Here is a 15182-nt window from a genome sequence, read left to right as displayed (position 1 = left end):
AATGTACTGTCAAACATCATAAAGTTGTCCAAAAATATGAGTATGATTTGAAACGGGGGTTAAAGAAGGTCAGCAACCTCTTTCTTCTCTTATAAAACATTTCCTTATGAAAAACAAATTGATTATTATTTTTTCCTTATAGCATGAGCTGCATTTTTTCACAAAATTGAAGTTTTGGGTGGTTTTATAATATGAATTGCTGGGTCTAGTTCCAATGTCTTACTTTAATGTGACCTCATCCTGACTTTCACATAATTCTTGGGGAATTGCAACTAAATAAAAATTGAATTATTCTAATATTTCTTTAATTTGAAATCACGTTTTGCGTTAACTTGCTTACGTTCTACGTAGACAAGGTGCTAATTTATATTTATAATGCAATGTAATTTTTACAAACATTTTGACGCAAATGTGTATACAAGTTTAATGTTTACAAAATTCTATGAGAAATTAAACACTGAGGAAAAATGTCTTCATACCAAATCTTTAGTATTTATTAAATTTATATTTATTTGGGGCAATTTATTTTCATCGTTATCGCTTTTAAAACGTATGCCACGTATATTTTTTTGTATAATTTTATTTACACTTGTGTAACAAGACTCAAAAAGGTTGAGCGGATTAATTTTTATTTTAATACCACTATTTTTAGAGACCGGTTTAAATCTAATAAAGTTTGATATATTGCCAAAAGTACAGTTTCAGTAGTTTAACAAATACAAAGATTTAGTAAATCTATTTTAATATTGCCAATAGGTGTAGTTGAGGGATGAGGCAGAGGAAACTACATATTGCTGTCTATCGAGTAAACTACTATAAAAAATATTTTCGTACAGGCCGCTTGACATGATGCAATAACGTGAAATGCAATGTAAAACGAAATATTTCTTGCTCTAAAACTTGCGCAGATGAAGTTCAGTTGATTGTTTCATGCAAGATCTCGCACTTGTAACACTTGCAATTTTTATTGCGTGCAACTTGCCATTTTAGGGAGAAGTCTAGTTACTTTTCGTGTAACAACTAACCTGTCCATCAGGCTCCAAAACATTTTTCTAGTTCATATCACTCTCATTTCACTCTATGAAATATTTTGATTTTAGAAAAAATTTCATGCATTTTCTTGCACATTGTCTTGCGTCATGTTAAGCTGTTTTAAAAATATTTCTTAATACTACAACTTGCCCATATAAGAATTATTTCCAAATATTTAATTAGTCCTTGTGGGATTATACGATTGCTACTTTTTTTTTCAGAAATGTCACTAATATTTTTCAGAATATAAACAAAAGTGTGATAAACTAACAACATAGTATAACGCGTATGTTGTACGAGGATGGTCCCAGAAGTACTTGGCCTGACCTAGAGATTGTGGTAGTTACTTGAAAAATTAGAAAATTAGAAAGAACACAATAACACAGTCTATACAGCATATGTTCCAAGTTTGAAGATGCCATGTTGTTTAGTATTTGTTTAGCAGCCATCAATAGTGAACCTTTTCAATAAATTTGTAAACATAGAAAAAATTGGTCATCGTTATGTGATACAATACTTTTATTTAAAAGGACTTATCCCAACCAATATATAAGCAAAACTACTCTGGAGTAGCATCGCAGTTGTCGACCAAATGAGGTGACAACTTCAGAAATGTTGAAGAAAATGCACTGGATGATCGTCGACTGAAAGAGCTAGCAGACACAGTAGGCTGTGTCCATATGGGTGCCGCGTTTTCTCAAAATGAAAAAAATACAGCGTTGTGAAGATGTTTCCATCGATTGTTTCACAGAAATAAAGCCGAATTTTTGCGACGATTCGTAATCATGGTCCATCGCTTCACACCGGAAATAAAAGAACAATCAAAACAATGGACTGAAAACGGGGAAACAGCTCCAAAGAAGGCAAGGATCGTTCCATCTGCAGGCAAGGTCATGACGTCGGCTTTGTAAAGCATGTGTGGGATAATTTTTTTATTGACTATCTTGAAAAAGAAAAAAACTATCAACAGCGAGTATTAAGCGAACTTAATGCAACGTAGGAGCGAAGAAATCAAGTAAAACAGCCGTATTTGGCTGAGAAGAACCTGTTGTTTCATCACATAATGCACCAGCTCGCACATCCGTTATTGCAATGGACAAAATCAATGAATTAAAGTTTGAATTCCACCCTATTCACTAGATTTAGCCCACTTGTGACAGTATTCCGTTCCCAGACTTGAAAAAATGTCTCGGTGGTCGAAGATTTTCCAATAATGAAGAGGTGATGTCGACAGTTAATGGTTATTTTGAAGAGCTTGACGATTCTTATTATAAAAATGGTATCGAACTCATTGAACATCGCAGGGAAAAGTGTATGAAGCTAAAAGGAGATTATATCGAAAAATAAATACATTTTTGTCCAAAATTTTTGTGTTTTCTTTGTTGGGCCATGTACTTCTAGGACCATCCTCGTACTTGTTGAGCACATAAGCTGCCTGTGACATTTATTCTGTTGAAGAAAGGATGAGCTAATGCACCTTTTCTAGTATAGTAGTGTGAATCAATAACTACTTAAGTTCAAATTGAAAAAAAAATAAATTTATTCATTACTCATTCATACTACTTATTCAATCCTCAACGAACAGAACAGAAAGTTGTGAGACAACCCGAATACAATAAGAGTCGTAAAAAATAATATAAGAAATAAAGTAAAATAGGCAAATGTGAGGAGATTTTTTTTATAGGGTTAGTAACCAACTTGACTTGATACAACATAACCACCAAAGCTGATAATATTAAAGTAAAATGTTTTTTAAAAGGTTTTCAACTTTGTAATGAAAAATTATATAAATTTAAAAATATTTCTCGTAAATCGGTACGGGTTTTTTGTTATAAATTTTGCAAATTCCATGAAATATGTATAAATTAAGTTAATAATTTGGACAAATTTGTAGTGGTAAAAAATGTAAGTTATCTGTTACGCGCAAAAGAAATGGAACAACAATCAATCTTTCAATCAATTAGAAATTCTCTTTATAGATTTACTTGAATTGAATAATCACACAATAGTTGGTTTAAACAGTGAGAGGATCTACAGTAAGTTTATTTTTTTATATTAATTTAAAATATCGAATAATTTTTTACTTATGAAGTTACAGTAACCTTGGGGTTGAGCCATTTCGAATGATTCTCATTTATTTAACAAGAAATAAACATTTTTATATCTCAAAGATACCTTAATATCTTTGAAGCAAAAAGCAAGACTAGAAAATAAGTGAAGGTTGTACATTATAGTATAAAAATTAATTCAATTTCATCCCATTGGCTTACTTATTAAGAATCAGATTATAGTAAACAAATTCTCTTTGATTGTTATAAATTCAGTAAATTTTCGTATTGTTAGGAATATACAACTGATTAAGACTGTTTTCATTCTACTTTTTTTTAAAGAATTTCATGTATCCAATTTTTTGTTAATACGATAAACATAATTATTTACCTCACTGTGTATAAAAGACAATTGAATATAAAATATTAAATATTGATTGAACAAACAAAATTTTATCTTGCAAGCTAAAATGCTATTTAAATAATGTTGTAATATTTTTTACAATGTTCGATTAACATATTTTTGATAGATTAAAATAAAATTTTTATATTTTATTTTCATAAAAGATATATAATTAAAATTAAAGTTCCTGGCATTAACTAATGGTAATATTTTCCTAGTACGCACCTGATATTACGAGAAATTTTATCGATTTATAGCAAAATTTTGTTGAATGGTTTCGCAGCCAATTTGTCAATTAATCATAAACGGACTGCATTTACTTTTTTAGCCTTACAAAGTAACGTAACTAAGGAAAGTAATTAATAATGAGTGAGATACCTACATAAATAAACGTTCTTACAAACCACAATTTTGCATCAAAATAGTTACGTAACATTACTCGATCATAAACGTACTGTAGAAATGTTAGAAGGGAGAGCAATTTTACAAACAATTTCATGACAACATCATTTATTGAAATCTATCATAATTAAAAGTGTCCAGATTCGAAAATGTACATATAAAAGAGAGAGCAAAACACAGATGCAAGTTACGTATCTATATTCAGAGCTGATGTCCATGTCGCAAAGTAGTTAAAGTCAAATAAAACAATTTAGGACAATATATACACTACTGTTCAAAAGTTTTTGCACGCGCCCAATATCCATTCATTAAATTTCACAATAATACACTTTAACAAATTTCTCTTTCATAATATCAAGCGAAGTTCGAAACGGTGTCTTACCAACTAAAAATAACAGTGTCCCTTATTTGTTTACTTTATAGAAGCGCTCGTTGAGTGTGACAAGTTAAAACTTGCAAGTACCGTCTGATTTGTTTATTTTTCTTTAACTGTTAATTATTTCATCGGTGTTTATGATTGTAGTTTAGTCCCAGGTAGACCTGGAGGACGCAAGAGCGCGCTGTGATTTACACTTTTTGAACTTTTCATGTAAAGTTCGTATTCGAATTGTAACTGTTCGCAAATTCAGACTTGTAAGTTTTCAAACGGGTAACACCAAGGAACTATCGGTTGAAACTCGTGCATTAATAACAAGTCTTCATAGTCTAGGTAAAAGTAATCGTACCATTGCAGCCGAATTAAAAATATTTCGACGTACTGTGGACTATAACGTGAAATCTGCATCCACCAGGAGCTTTGGCGATAGTAAATGTTCAGTGCGGCCTCGAAAAACCACAACCGTTGAAGATAAACGTATTGTATTGATGAGTAAATGTTATCGATAACTCATGGACTCAGAGATACCAGTTCAGATCAATGAATCTAGGGATCTGTTTTTGAGTATTTCTATAGAGAAATTGGTCTTTTTGGAAGAGTCGCAGTGAAGAAACCTCTAGTAAGACGTCAAAATAAAGAGGTTGTAGTGGACTAAAGAATATAAAAATTAGAAGCATAAAGAGTGGACGAGAGTTTTATTGAATGATGAGATCAAAGGATGAGGTTTTTGGATCTCAACAGAAGAGAGTTTGTGGGGAAGATGAAGGAAGAACGGATGTTAGATCTATGTGTAATCTCGACTTTAAAATACGATGGTGGGTACGTGATGGGGATGTTTTGGAGGAAAGGCTACTGGACACTTGGTAAAAATTGAAAGGAGTTTGAAGAAAGAAGGCTATAAAAATAGTATATCTCTACCAGGCAGATTTCTTATAATGTTGAAATTAGCTCGTCAGTAGTAAGAATTCCTAATGCAAATAAATTAAATCTTTACAAACTTACAATTCTACACACATTACTAAAAGATGATTCTGATAGAAGAATGTAGTTTTGTGAACAAATCGACTAGTTTCAAACATATGGTGTGGATTTTAGAAAATAAAGTTGTTTATCGTTGTCTAACCCTGTACATGCTGATTTCCTGAGCAGAGACGACTGGTCTCCATTAGATGGTGAGCTCTCTATTTCACAAGAGCTGATAAATAGAAGGAGACCTATTCAATGGACACCGAGATTCCCATATCTCAATGCTTGGGTACTTGGAAAGTTTTTAAGAATAACCGGCTAATTTTAAAAAGCCAAAAGCGAGAATAAGAATTGATTAATGTTGATTAATTTCGCTCCAAGTCATTAAAAATGCCAAATATTTAAAGTATATTATGATCATTTACTCAGTTGAAATAGATGAATTAAATTATTTGATCACTTATAAATAATAATATTACAATTTGATATTTTGCTATTTTCTACACCCCCTATGAAAATATATAGAAAGTCCAAATTACAGTCGCTTCCTTTCTAGAAGGATTCTCGTACGTACATTTCATTTGGAAATATATAGATCTTATGCATGAAATTTCTTGGAACATATGGAGTGATAAAGTAACAATTTTTGAGAAATTTGTGGATGTTGGAATCTATCGAAATGTCTTTTAAAATAATTGTTTTGTTAAGAAAGAATCCAGCATTATTATAAGAGAAAATCGCGAGAGTGATAATAGTTTTTTATAATATCTCGCATGTTACTTGAAGCGTATTTCCATCTTTTTACCCGACTGCCAGGAAGGGTTATGTTTTTAATGCGTATCTTGTATGTATGTATGTAATATTCTTTAATACCTTGTATCTCCTGCTAAACGGATTTTCATATTTGAGGTATCGTTATATTCGTTTCATTAGCCCAAGAGTTCTTAGATAGGGGACATTTAAAAAAAAAACCTAAATGGCGGATTTTGGACGCCATGTTGTGAGATAAAAAAATTTTTTTACTACCAAGCATATCGAGTTGGGTATCAAAATGAAGGATTTTAAACACTGATTGTAAATATGTATATAACTTGCAGTTTTAATATTAACCGGAACGATAAAAAATAGCTAATTCAAATAATTCAGACCTGTGCGGATAGATGGTACCACTAGGTTTTTAAAACGCGATATCGTTGTGTTTTCTTAATATTACTTATTATGAAATATCGGTCAGCGCACAACAAACAATTCGGATAGATGGCGCCACTAGGTTTTTAAAACGCGGTATCGTTGTGACTTCTTGTTATCTAAGACTAATATATTTACTACGAGGACGGACCTACGTTGTTACTATAATTATAATTGTCTTGTGTGATTTAAATGTCTTCATTATTGTGAGTTGCCCCAAAATATGAGGCAAGCTGGAGATACAACTTTTGTGGACATATTAAACAGTCTTGGCGTTTGAGAACTTACAATGCAGCAGTTATCTATCATAGAAAACCGCAGAGTACCGTTGATAGGGCCATTTGACGATGGTGAAGCTGTCAGAATTTTCCCAACAACTAGATTGGTTGATACATATAACGCGACTAAGACAGAAATGTTAAAAAAGCTCACAAAAATATATACCGTTAGTGCTGTAGACATCTCATTGGATCCTAAAACATATGGTTAAAAACCACGAGAGGAATACTTACCTGAAGATCTCAATAAAACAGGTGGTATACCAAACCAACTCAAATTAGATGTAGGCTCTCGAGCCATGCTAAGACGGAACATCAATGTTAACCTTGGGCTGGTTAACGGTGCTATAGGTGTTATCCGACGAATAGATTGGCCAGCACTACGTAGAGAGCAGGTGGAGCCGGAAAAACTGCCACAAGCAGTATTTGCGGAGTTCGATGACCCAAATATAACAGGGAACCGACTGGTATTGGAATCCGGATAGAGCCTTGTGCTACAGAATTTGATGCTTTACGTGGTGAAGGCAAGATCGAGCGACGAATGCTTCCCTTAATTTTATGCTGGGCCGTGACGTTGTATAAATTACAGGGCACAACTTTAGACCGAGCAGTTGTAGATTTAAGTAGAAACTTATTTGCAAAAGGTTAACTTACGTTGCTTTGAGCAGAGTGAAGACTCTCTCCGGACTTGCTATTAGTTCTCTTGACCCTAACAAATTGCTTAATCAACCACATGACATAAACTCATTCAAGGAATTAATTCGGTTACGTAATCTTAACTAAAAAGACATAAATAAAATAATAATTAAAAAAATCAAAAATCCGCCTGCATGGATAATTACAATTAAAAATCAACTGAAAAGACTGAAACAAGATGAAAATTCAATGATAAGGTATAGTATTAAAAAAATAATGATTAGGTACTTAAAACCAGAAACATAAATTGATACAGTACCAAACCAATGTACCTGCATATTGTACACTTAGAAATATCAGCACGGTAGTTTTTTCACTTTTTTGCAACATTATAAACAGAATTGCAGTCGGAGGCATGAAATTGAATGCTATGATAAATTATTATCTCTTTCTGCATGCCTCCGAATGTAATTCTGTATATATAATGTTGCAAAAAAGTGAAAAAACTACCGTGCTGATATTTCTAAGTGTACAATATGCAGGTACATTGGTTTGGTACTGTTTCAATTTATGTTTCTGGTTTTAAATACCTAATCATTATTTTTTAAAATACCTTATCATTGAATTTTCATCTTGTTTCAGTCTTTTCAGTTGATTTTTAATTGTAGTTATCCATGTAGGCGGGTTTTTTGTTTTTTTTTTTAATTATTATTTTATTCAGTTAATAGATAAGAAATTTGAAGATTTATGACTTCACAAATCCATAAATCAAAATGTTTGGTTATAATTACAATACCGTGTAGCAAAAAAAACCGACCCCCCTAAATATAACCTGCAAATGATTGTTGAGTTTATGGAAAATTGTAGGCCAAGGTGGTCAATGCTTGCGAAGGTAGTTAATGCTTTTCTTCTTAGAATAATCGAAAGTAAAAATATATTATTCAGGTCTACAAACACACCTCGACATAGGCGGAGTTGATTCATTATAAAATAATTTTTAATACTCATGGAGCTGTTTACATACGGCAGACATCTCAATATTTAGATAATAGACTAAAAGGTTATCAATACGATAAAAAAAAATAAAACTGCATTATGCATTAACGAACCATGAAATATCAAAAAAACATCCATACAATTTTAAAAATTCGAGAAAATTGATTTCTCTGGTTAAAATAGATTGTCATTTTTATTTTGATAATCATGCTGTAGATTGATGTATTGGTTAATAAATTACGCAAATTGTCATAAGTTGACCGCAGAACGTAAAATTTTTGACCTGTTATTTTGAACTAATTTTTTATCAACATAGATTTTAAATGAAGACACCAAAAACACAAAAAGGTCTAAGAAGTAAAAATAATAAAATATTAAGTTACGGATTATAGGAAATAATACAATGTACTATCCGTGGTATGAATTGATTCATTGATATATGGCACGGACATGACAAATTGACAATAATGAGATTAAAAATGCTAATGTATTGAAATTATAGAATATTTGTATAGTGTTAATGATGGAATCTCTAATTTTGAAATATTGTGATATTTATATCACTTATTTTTAGAGGTACTCTCAAAAAATACCTTTTACTATTTTGTATTGGTATTATATATAATAATAAATGAAATAAATACTTCAGTTTTACCCTTGGATTTGTTCCCAAATTAACTACTTGGAAGTCAATAATTCACGTGTGTCAAATCTTACTCAGAGGAATTTGTGTTTTGATTTCAAAATATCTATTTGGCTAGTTTTTCGTTTACATCTTTACTTGAATTTATCTAAAAAAAATAGAAGTAGGTAACTAAAACATTGGGCAATAACCCTAACAACCATAGAAGGTCTAGAAGCAGAAATATGAAATGAGCGATATTTGAACGCAACAGGTGGAAATACTTTCATTAGTTTAAAATAACTTCATTGTTGTGTAATGAATGCTAGTGTGGAGTGGATATATTAACGTAGTTTATCATTTGGCATTACTAATAACTTGCTTTGATCGAAATATTGAATGAATAGTTTCAAAATTTAAAGAATATAAATAAAAAAAGTGTCAAAATTAGTTGTCAGGATACAAAAACAATTTACGATATATATACAACATATTCTTACATTTAAGGGGCCGTCCATAAATCTCGTGATGGATTTTGAAGCATTTTTGAACCCCCTACCCCCTCACGTGATTGAGCAGGATTTTTTTGTGTCACCCCCTTCCCCCTTATGTAGCACGTGATAGTTCATGTATTATAATTATTAAAAGAATAACACATAATTAAACCTCAAAACGTTGTTTATACACCTACCTAGTACTCGTTAGACACAGAGGACTCGGCCTAGTAAGCCATAATGTAATCGGCCGTGTAATGGGCACTTAATTGAATAGAATTATCTTCTATTTCCTCGACCGACTAGGTAGGTATAATTGGATCATTATATAGTATTTTAATAGCGTGTTGTTTACTTCGGAGATGGAACAGAGATTTTTCATTATGCGAATTTTTTTGAGCGGTGAATTGTTTCAGCCAGGAAATTTTGTGGAGTAGGGTATCAGCTCTGTTTTGGACAAACTTCGTATGAACGTTTGTTAAGTTACGAAGAAAAAAGTTGTCCAATCTATGTATTTCGTATTTACAATAGTAAACCAGTGAACCATAAGCGGTACGTTAAATATATTGGGCACTATTTTGTAATAATAAGTCCAAAAAAAAATGAGGATGGCAAAAACATAAAGTCTGATGATCCAGTATTCAAAAAATATTTTTCTTAAGTAATTATTTTCTTGTAGACGTTCTCCTCAATGAAGTTAAATATTTCATTTTAAATTTATTGGACGTCACAGTCTTTATTACTTTAACCAGTGGCACAATCAGTGGCAACAAAACATGTGATAAACTCATGGATATGACCTTAATAAAATGAAATCGCCTTGCCAGCTATACTATACCAGGCAGTTTTCAAATCAACTTTTAGTGATGTATTGTTTTTAAAATATTGTTTTTAATGGAATTTAATCGAAAAATTCATTTCTAATATTTTATTTTTGTTAAAATAATCCACAAAAATAGCAGTATATTACCACAATCAAAAAATGCAGTAACGGTAATAATTCATACTGATGATAATGTATGAAATTTATTAGGTAAGAGGTTGAAAGATTTGAAAATTGTTTCATTTTATGAAAAAACGTGAAAGGATAAATAATAAACGGAATAATGTATAACGAACAAAAGTAAAATGAGAATCGATTGAATCAAGCTTAGATTAGTCTTCAAGGAAATGTTTCTGGAGTATGGAATTCGGTGAATACTTCAAAAAATTCCAAAATTAGCTGGACATATACGAATCTGAAATTTACATAATTTATATCATATATCAATTTTCATATTTTAATTAATTTTGTATCTGTAGATACTAGCTACTAGGTACTCAAAATTAGGTAAGCATAAAAAATGTAAATACAAAAATTAATCATACTTAAATATTATATATTGTGAATATATTTATATGGAACTTAAGATTACTGTAATTCTTTATGACGTTAATATATTTCATTGTTAATTAAATTAAATGGGTAATAAAATATTTATGCAATACTAAAGCTTTGGGGACTGTAATAATTTCAACCAAGCATGTAATAATATTAGTTTTGCAGTTATTTATGTCCATTAATGCATGAGTCGTAACTAATATTTTTTCTAGAAAATAAAATCCACTCAAACTACGAAATGATTATTAATTGTTTCATATCTTTCTAATTGTTTCATCTCCTATCATCAATGGCTTATTTCTTCTTCCTATAATGATGTAGTATTGTTTTATTTGTTTCAAACCTACAAACCAAAATTAATTGTTTGGTGATTGAATTGCAATTCATCTGTGTGTAAAGTTTGACTAGACTCTTCATTTTACTCGTCATCGTTTCTTCAGGGTTCAGTGTTTATTATTTATATATTTTTATTTGTTTATTGTTATGTTGAATTTAACAAAAATTTTGACTTTATTTTGTGTTTTTAGCACTCCAAACTTAAAAACGACTAATCCGGTGTCAAGAACACAATTGAAGCTACAGTTAATGAGGGATCACGCCATTCTACAGCAACAACGACAAAATCAACAAAAAACTCAACGCCAACCACCTCATCCTCAACACCAACCCATACAATCTAATCATGTAGTCTCTAGTCCTATTAATAATAATAGCAATATACAAAACCATAATATTCCTGAAAATCACATAAAAGTTCCCTTAAACAGTATAGCAGAAGTACCTCCTCAAGTTTTACAAGTTCAAACCAAATTAGCAAATCCCACAAAGTACCATGTTATGCAAAAACAGAAAAACCAAGTGAAACAGTATTTGAGTGAATCATTTCAAGTACCTAGTGCCGCGCTTTCGAATCATAGATTAAATCAAACTCATAGTGCTCCAACTTGCGGTGCTAATACTAACGGATATAGCAATATTAATAATATTTCAAATTCTCAAGGATATTATCCACAAGGACAAGTTTCGCCAAATTATGATGTTCCTGCTATGTCTCCTGCTTTGAGTTCTGGTGCTACCAGTTGTACTTCCGAGGTAAGTTTTCCATCATAGTACCTACTGTTTTATTTAGGGATGAGTCGATCCTCAATACCGATTCTCGATACCACCGATTCTTGGACATTGGTATCGGTATCGAGAATCGATTGCAAAAAGTTGACACCGATACCAGTAAATGGACGGAAAGTCCAGTTTATAATGAGATTATCATATTTTGAAAAATAATTTGTTAAAATATTTGTCTTTGTTTAAACAACTGGCTGCCTCAGTACATTTATTGCTCCGACAAAGTAGTTCCATATCGTGTTTGATATATTAGGTGTAGAGTGTAGAAAAATCCTGCTTTTAAAATAACTTGGATACTGATTTTGATTTTTGATACAACAACCAAAAAACCAAAGAGCTTAACGTAGACCATGTGTTTCCATCTGTTAAGGATTGGTCCAATTTGATTTTAGAATTAAGCCATTGTTTGTTTTTTATTTGCGAAATTGCCTCATTTATCCCTGTATAGGCATAGATATTTTAAAATTGGTTTATAGGTTGTTCGAACAAATTATGAATATGTTTCTAGTAAGAGAACTTTTTTTACAAGGGGCTATTATACATCGATGGTATCGGTATCGAGAATCGATTTTTTAGGTATCGGTATCGAGAATCGAAAAATTTTGGTATCGACACATGTATCTAGTTTTATTCAACAATACAGTTAATTGTGAAAAATACCAATCTAGTAAGAAGTAAGAAATTTTTTTAAATATTTATAGAAATAGTTTACAAGTTGGTAAATAAAAAAATGTTTGCTCTCTTTTAATTGATATAGTATTCCAAATATAAATTTTAGAGTAAAATTAAGTAAGCAGTTGTGATTGAAAGTGTTTTCTAAATAAATTCGTTCTCGTAAATACGAGCCTATCAATGTAACTGAAATTTCATTAAATATTGAAATATAAAATAATCAATAAAGCTAGTAGCATGGATAATTCTAAAATTTTCACTAAGCTAATTGAACTCATATGCAAGAATCTGACAAAAATCAAGTTGTTTACCTAAAGTTTATTTATTTGGCATATATTTGACAGAACGGCATACCATTTTAAATGAGATTTATGACTTCCATTAAGTGAGAAACCAGTTATTTGAGCATATTTCGAATTAGTATCTTAATTGAATTAAATTCAATTGAGCAATAAATCAATTTTTCATTTTGTTTGAAACCTACGAATTTTTTTTGTAGTGTTTAAAAAAAAGTTAATCAGAAAGCATGACCGAATCTTTTTCTTCCCAAAAAATTTTAAAATTTATGGAAATAAAAATGAAAAGCTCTAAGACTCTCTCTAAACTCTAAACTAATATCATAATAAAGACTTTGTGTACAACTAATGTTCATGGAACGAAGGGGTCACTAAAAATATCGATGTACATGTTTCTTTAAACACCTTGGTTACTTCACATCCTATTTTAATTTTTATTTATATTCGACTTCATTTCCGAGTTAAATAGTACAAAAATATAGATTATGTTGTTTGGAACGGATTTATAAACCATTCGCAAATATGTAATAGGTAAATAGTTCCCAAATACAATAAATACACGTTTAAAAACGATATGACGTAAGGTAACAGTGTGATCTAGTGATCTATTTTAAATGATTTTCCGTATACATTATCTAATTACCTATTTTTAAATACTGTTCACCTTCGACGCTCAACTGGTGTCTACGGAAATCCAAACGCGAAAATGTGTGGATTACCATACGGCAACATTGAAAGTATGTTTCTTTTCATTTGTTTTGAGAAAATATATTTGTTATATTGAGGAATTGCTTTATTTAACGCAAGTAGTACCAAATGAATCTATATTATGAATACCCATTAATTCGACGTTACGCAATTGGAAATACCAACCACATAACATATTCTTTGGGATAGTTTCATATTCCATTATAAAAGACCTTGAATTACTTAGACCCTATATTTTTTAAGGTTAAAAATATATATGTATTACAGTTTTTAGTCACAATGCGTTGTCTCTGGTTCAATCCAGTTTTACTAGATGCCTTACAACTAGAATTAAATGCTGCTTAAAAATGTATTTCAGTGGGAATCGCTGTTATATTTACGAGTGTTGTTGCTCCTTGTATTTTATACACTCAACAACTAGAAAATTCATTAAAAAAATGTTCACTTCGTGGATAAAAAAATGTTCATTCTTTAAGTTCCAAAATACTAGTTTTAACTAAGGTTCAAAATTAGAACTAGTTTTGATAATGTGGTAAATTCTAGTTTTAACTAAGAAATTTTTGTTTCAACAAATGCATTTAGTCCCAATTTTACAAGTGAAGGTCAAACTACCCTATATCAACTTTTTCACGTTTTATAGATGGCTTTTGGTTCAAATTTTACCGGCGGTCTGGAGTTAGTTTAAACTTCAGTTTAACACAAAACGGAGTATCCGAACATATCTTTTTCAAATTGTTCAAATTTTTTCAATATTATAAAGGGTTTGGATAAAATGATTAAAGATTTATACTTCATATTTGATGAACTCAACGATGATGATGAAAAAATTATCAACATGTCGATGCGTCCAGAAAACAAAAAGTTATTTGATCTAGAGAAAGTATTTAAATTGTCTCATTTATTTTTGTTTAATTCTTGTGCTTTTTTAGAAATTATTTTTTCACCGAAATTACTACTTCATTGTCAAATAATAATATTCTTTGTTCATTTTTGTTTATACAACTTTCTTAAACGAATATCGAAAAAATTTTTGTTATATTTCCGCGCTAGTGACATCTGGTAAAAAAATGTCTGCTCAACTTTCACCTGTAAAATAGATCAATCTTGTTTATTATTGGTTTAAACGAGTTTAATCTCCAGTTTTACCTTAAGTTGTTAATTGGCTCTTAGTGGAAATTAGTTTCAACTAGAAAAAATGCGTTTCAACTAAAATATTTTTTTTTTATCTAAAACTTTCCTCTCAATTTTTTTAACTTCTGTGTATAATTATAAGTATGTTTTGAAGAATTTGACTACGTATTGTTGCAGATATTACTTTTTCACTGAAATTACTAACTATTTTTACAATGTACTGAATATATAGAATTAGTCAGTTCGTAATGAATGTTGCATAAGCAATCCACAAGTTATTTGTTAATATTCTTATTTTATTGTAAATATTTATTTTGAATAAGTGACTTTATCGAGCGTAGACAAGCATTATAAGATAATTTTCTTAAAAAAACTGTATAAACTTTTTCAGTGGCTCATGAGAATTGAATTTAATTTTATTTTGATAATTA

At 30.5% G+C, this 15182-nt stretch overlaps 1 protein-coding gene across 2 annotated transcripts in view; it reads left to right on the top strand.

Moving 5' to 3' along the window:
- LOC130451255 (transcription factor EC) overlaps positions 1–15182 on the top strand; it is a 134954-nt gene that overhangs the window by 1246 nt on the left and 118526 nt on the right. For both annotated transcript variants that reach the window (XM_056790159.1, XM_056790160.1), the window contains exon 2: positions 11350–11914. In XM_056790159.1, the coding sequence (XP_056646137.1) occupies positions 11350–11914 (565 nt within the window). The remainder of the gene's footprint in view (positions 1–11349; positions 11915–15182) is intronic.

The sequence above is a fragment of the Diorhabda sublineata genome, chromosome X, assembly GCF_026230105.1.
Source record: "Diorhabda sublineata isolate icDioSubl1.1 chromosome X, icDioSubl1.1, whole genome shotgun sequence".
NCBI lineage: Eukaryota > Metazoa > Arthropoda > Insecta > Coleoptera > Chrysomelidae > Diorhabda > Diorhabda sublineata.
Note: the sequence above shows the minus strand (reverse complement) of the source record. Positions and strands in the feature narration are given on the sequence as shown.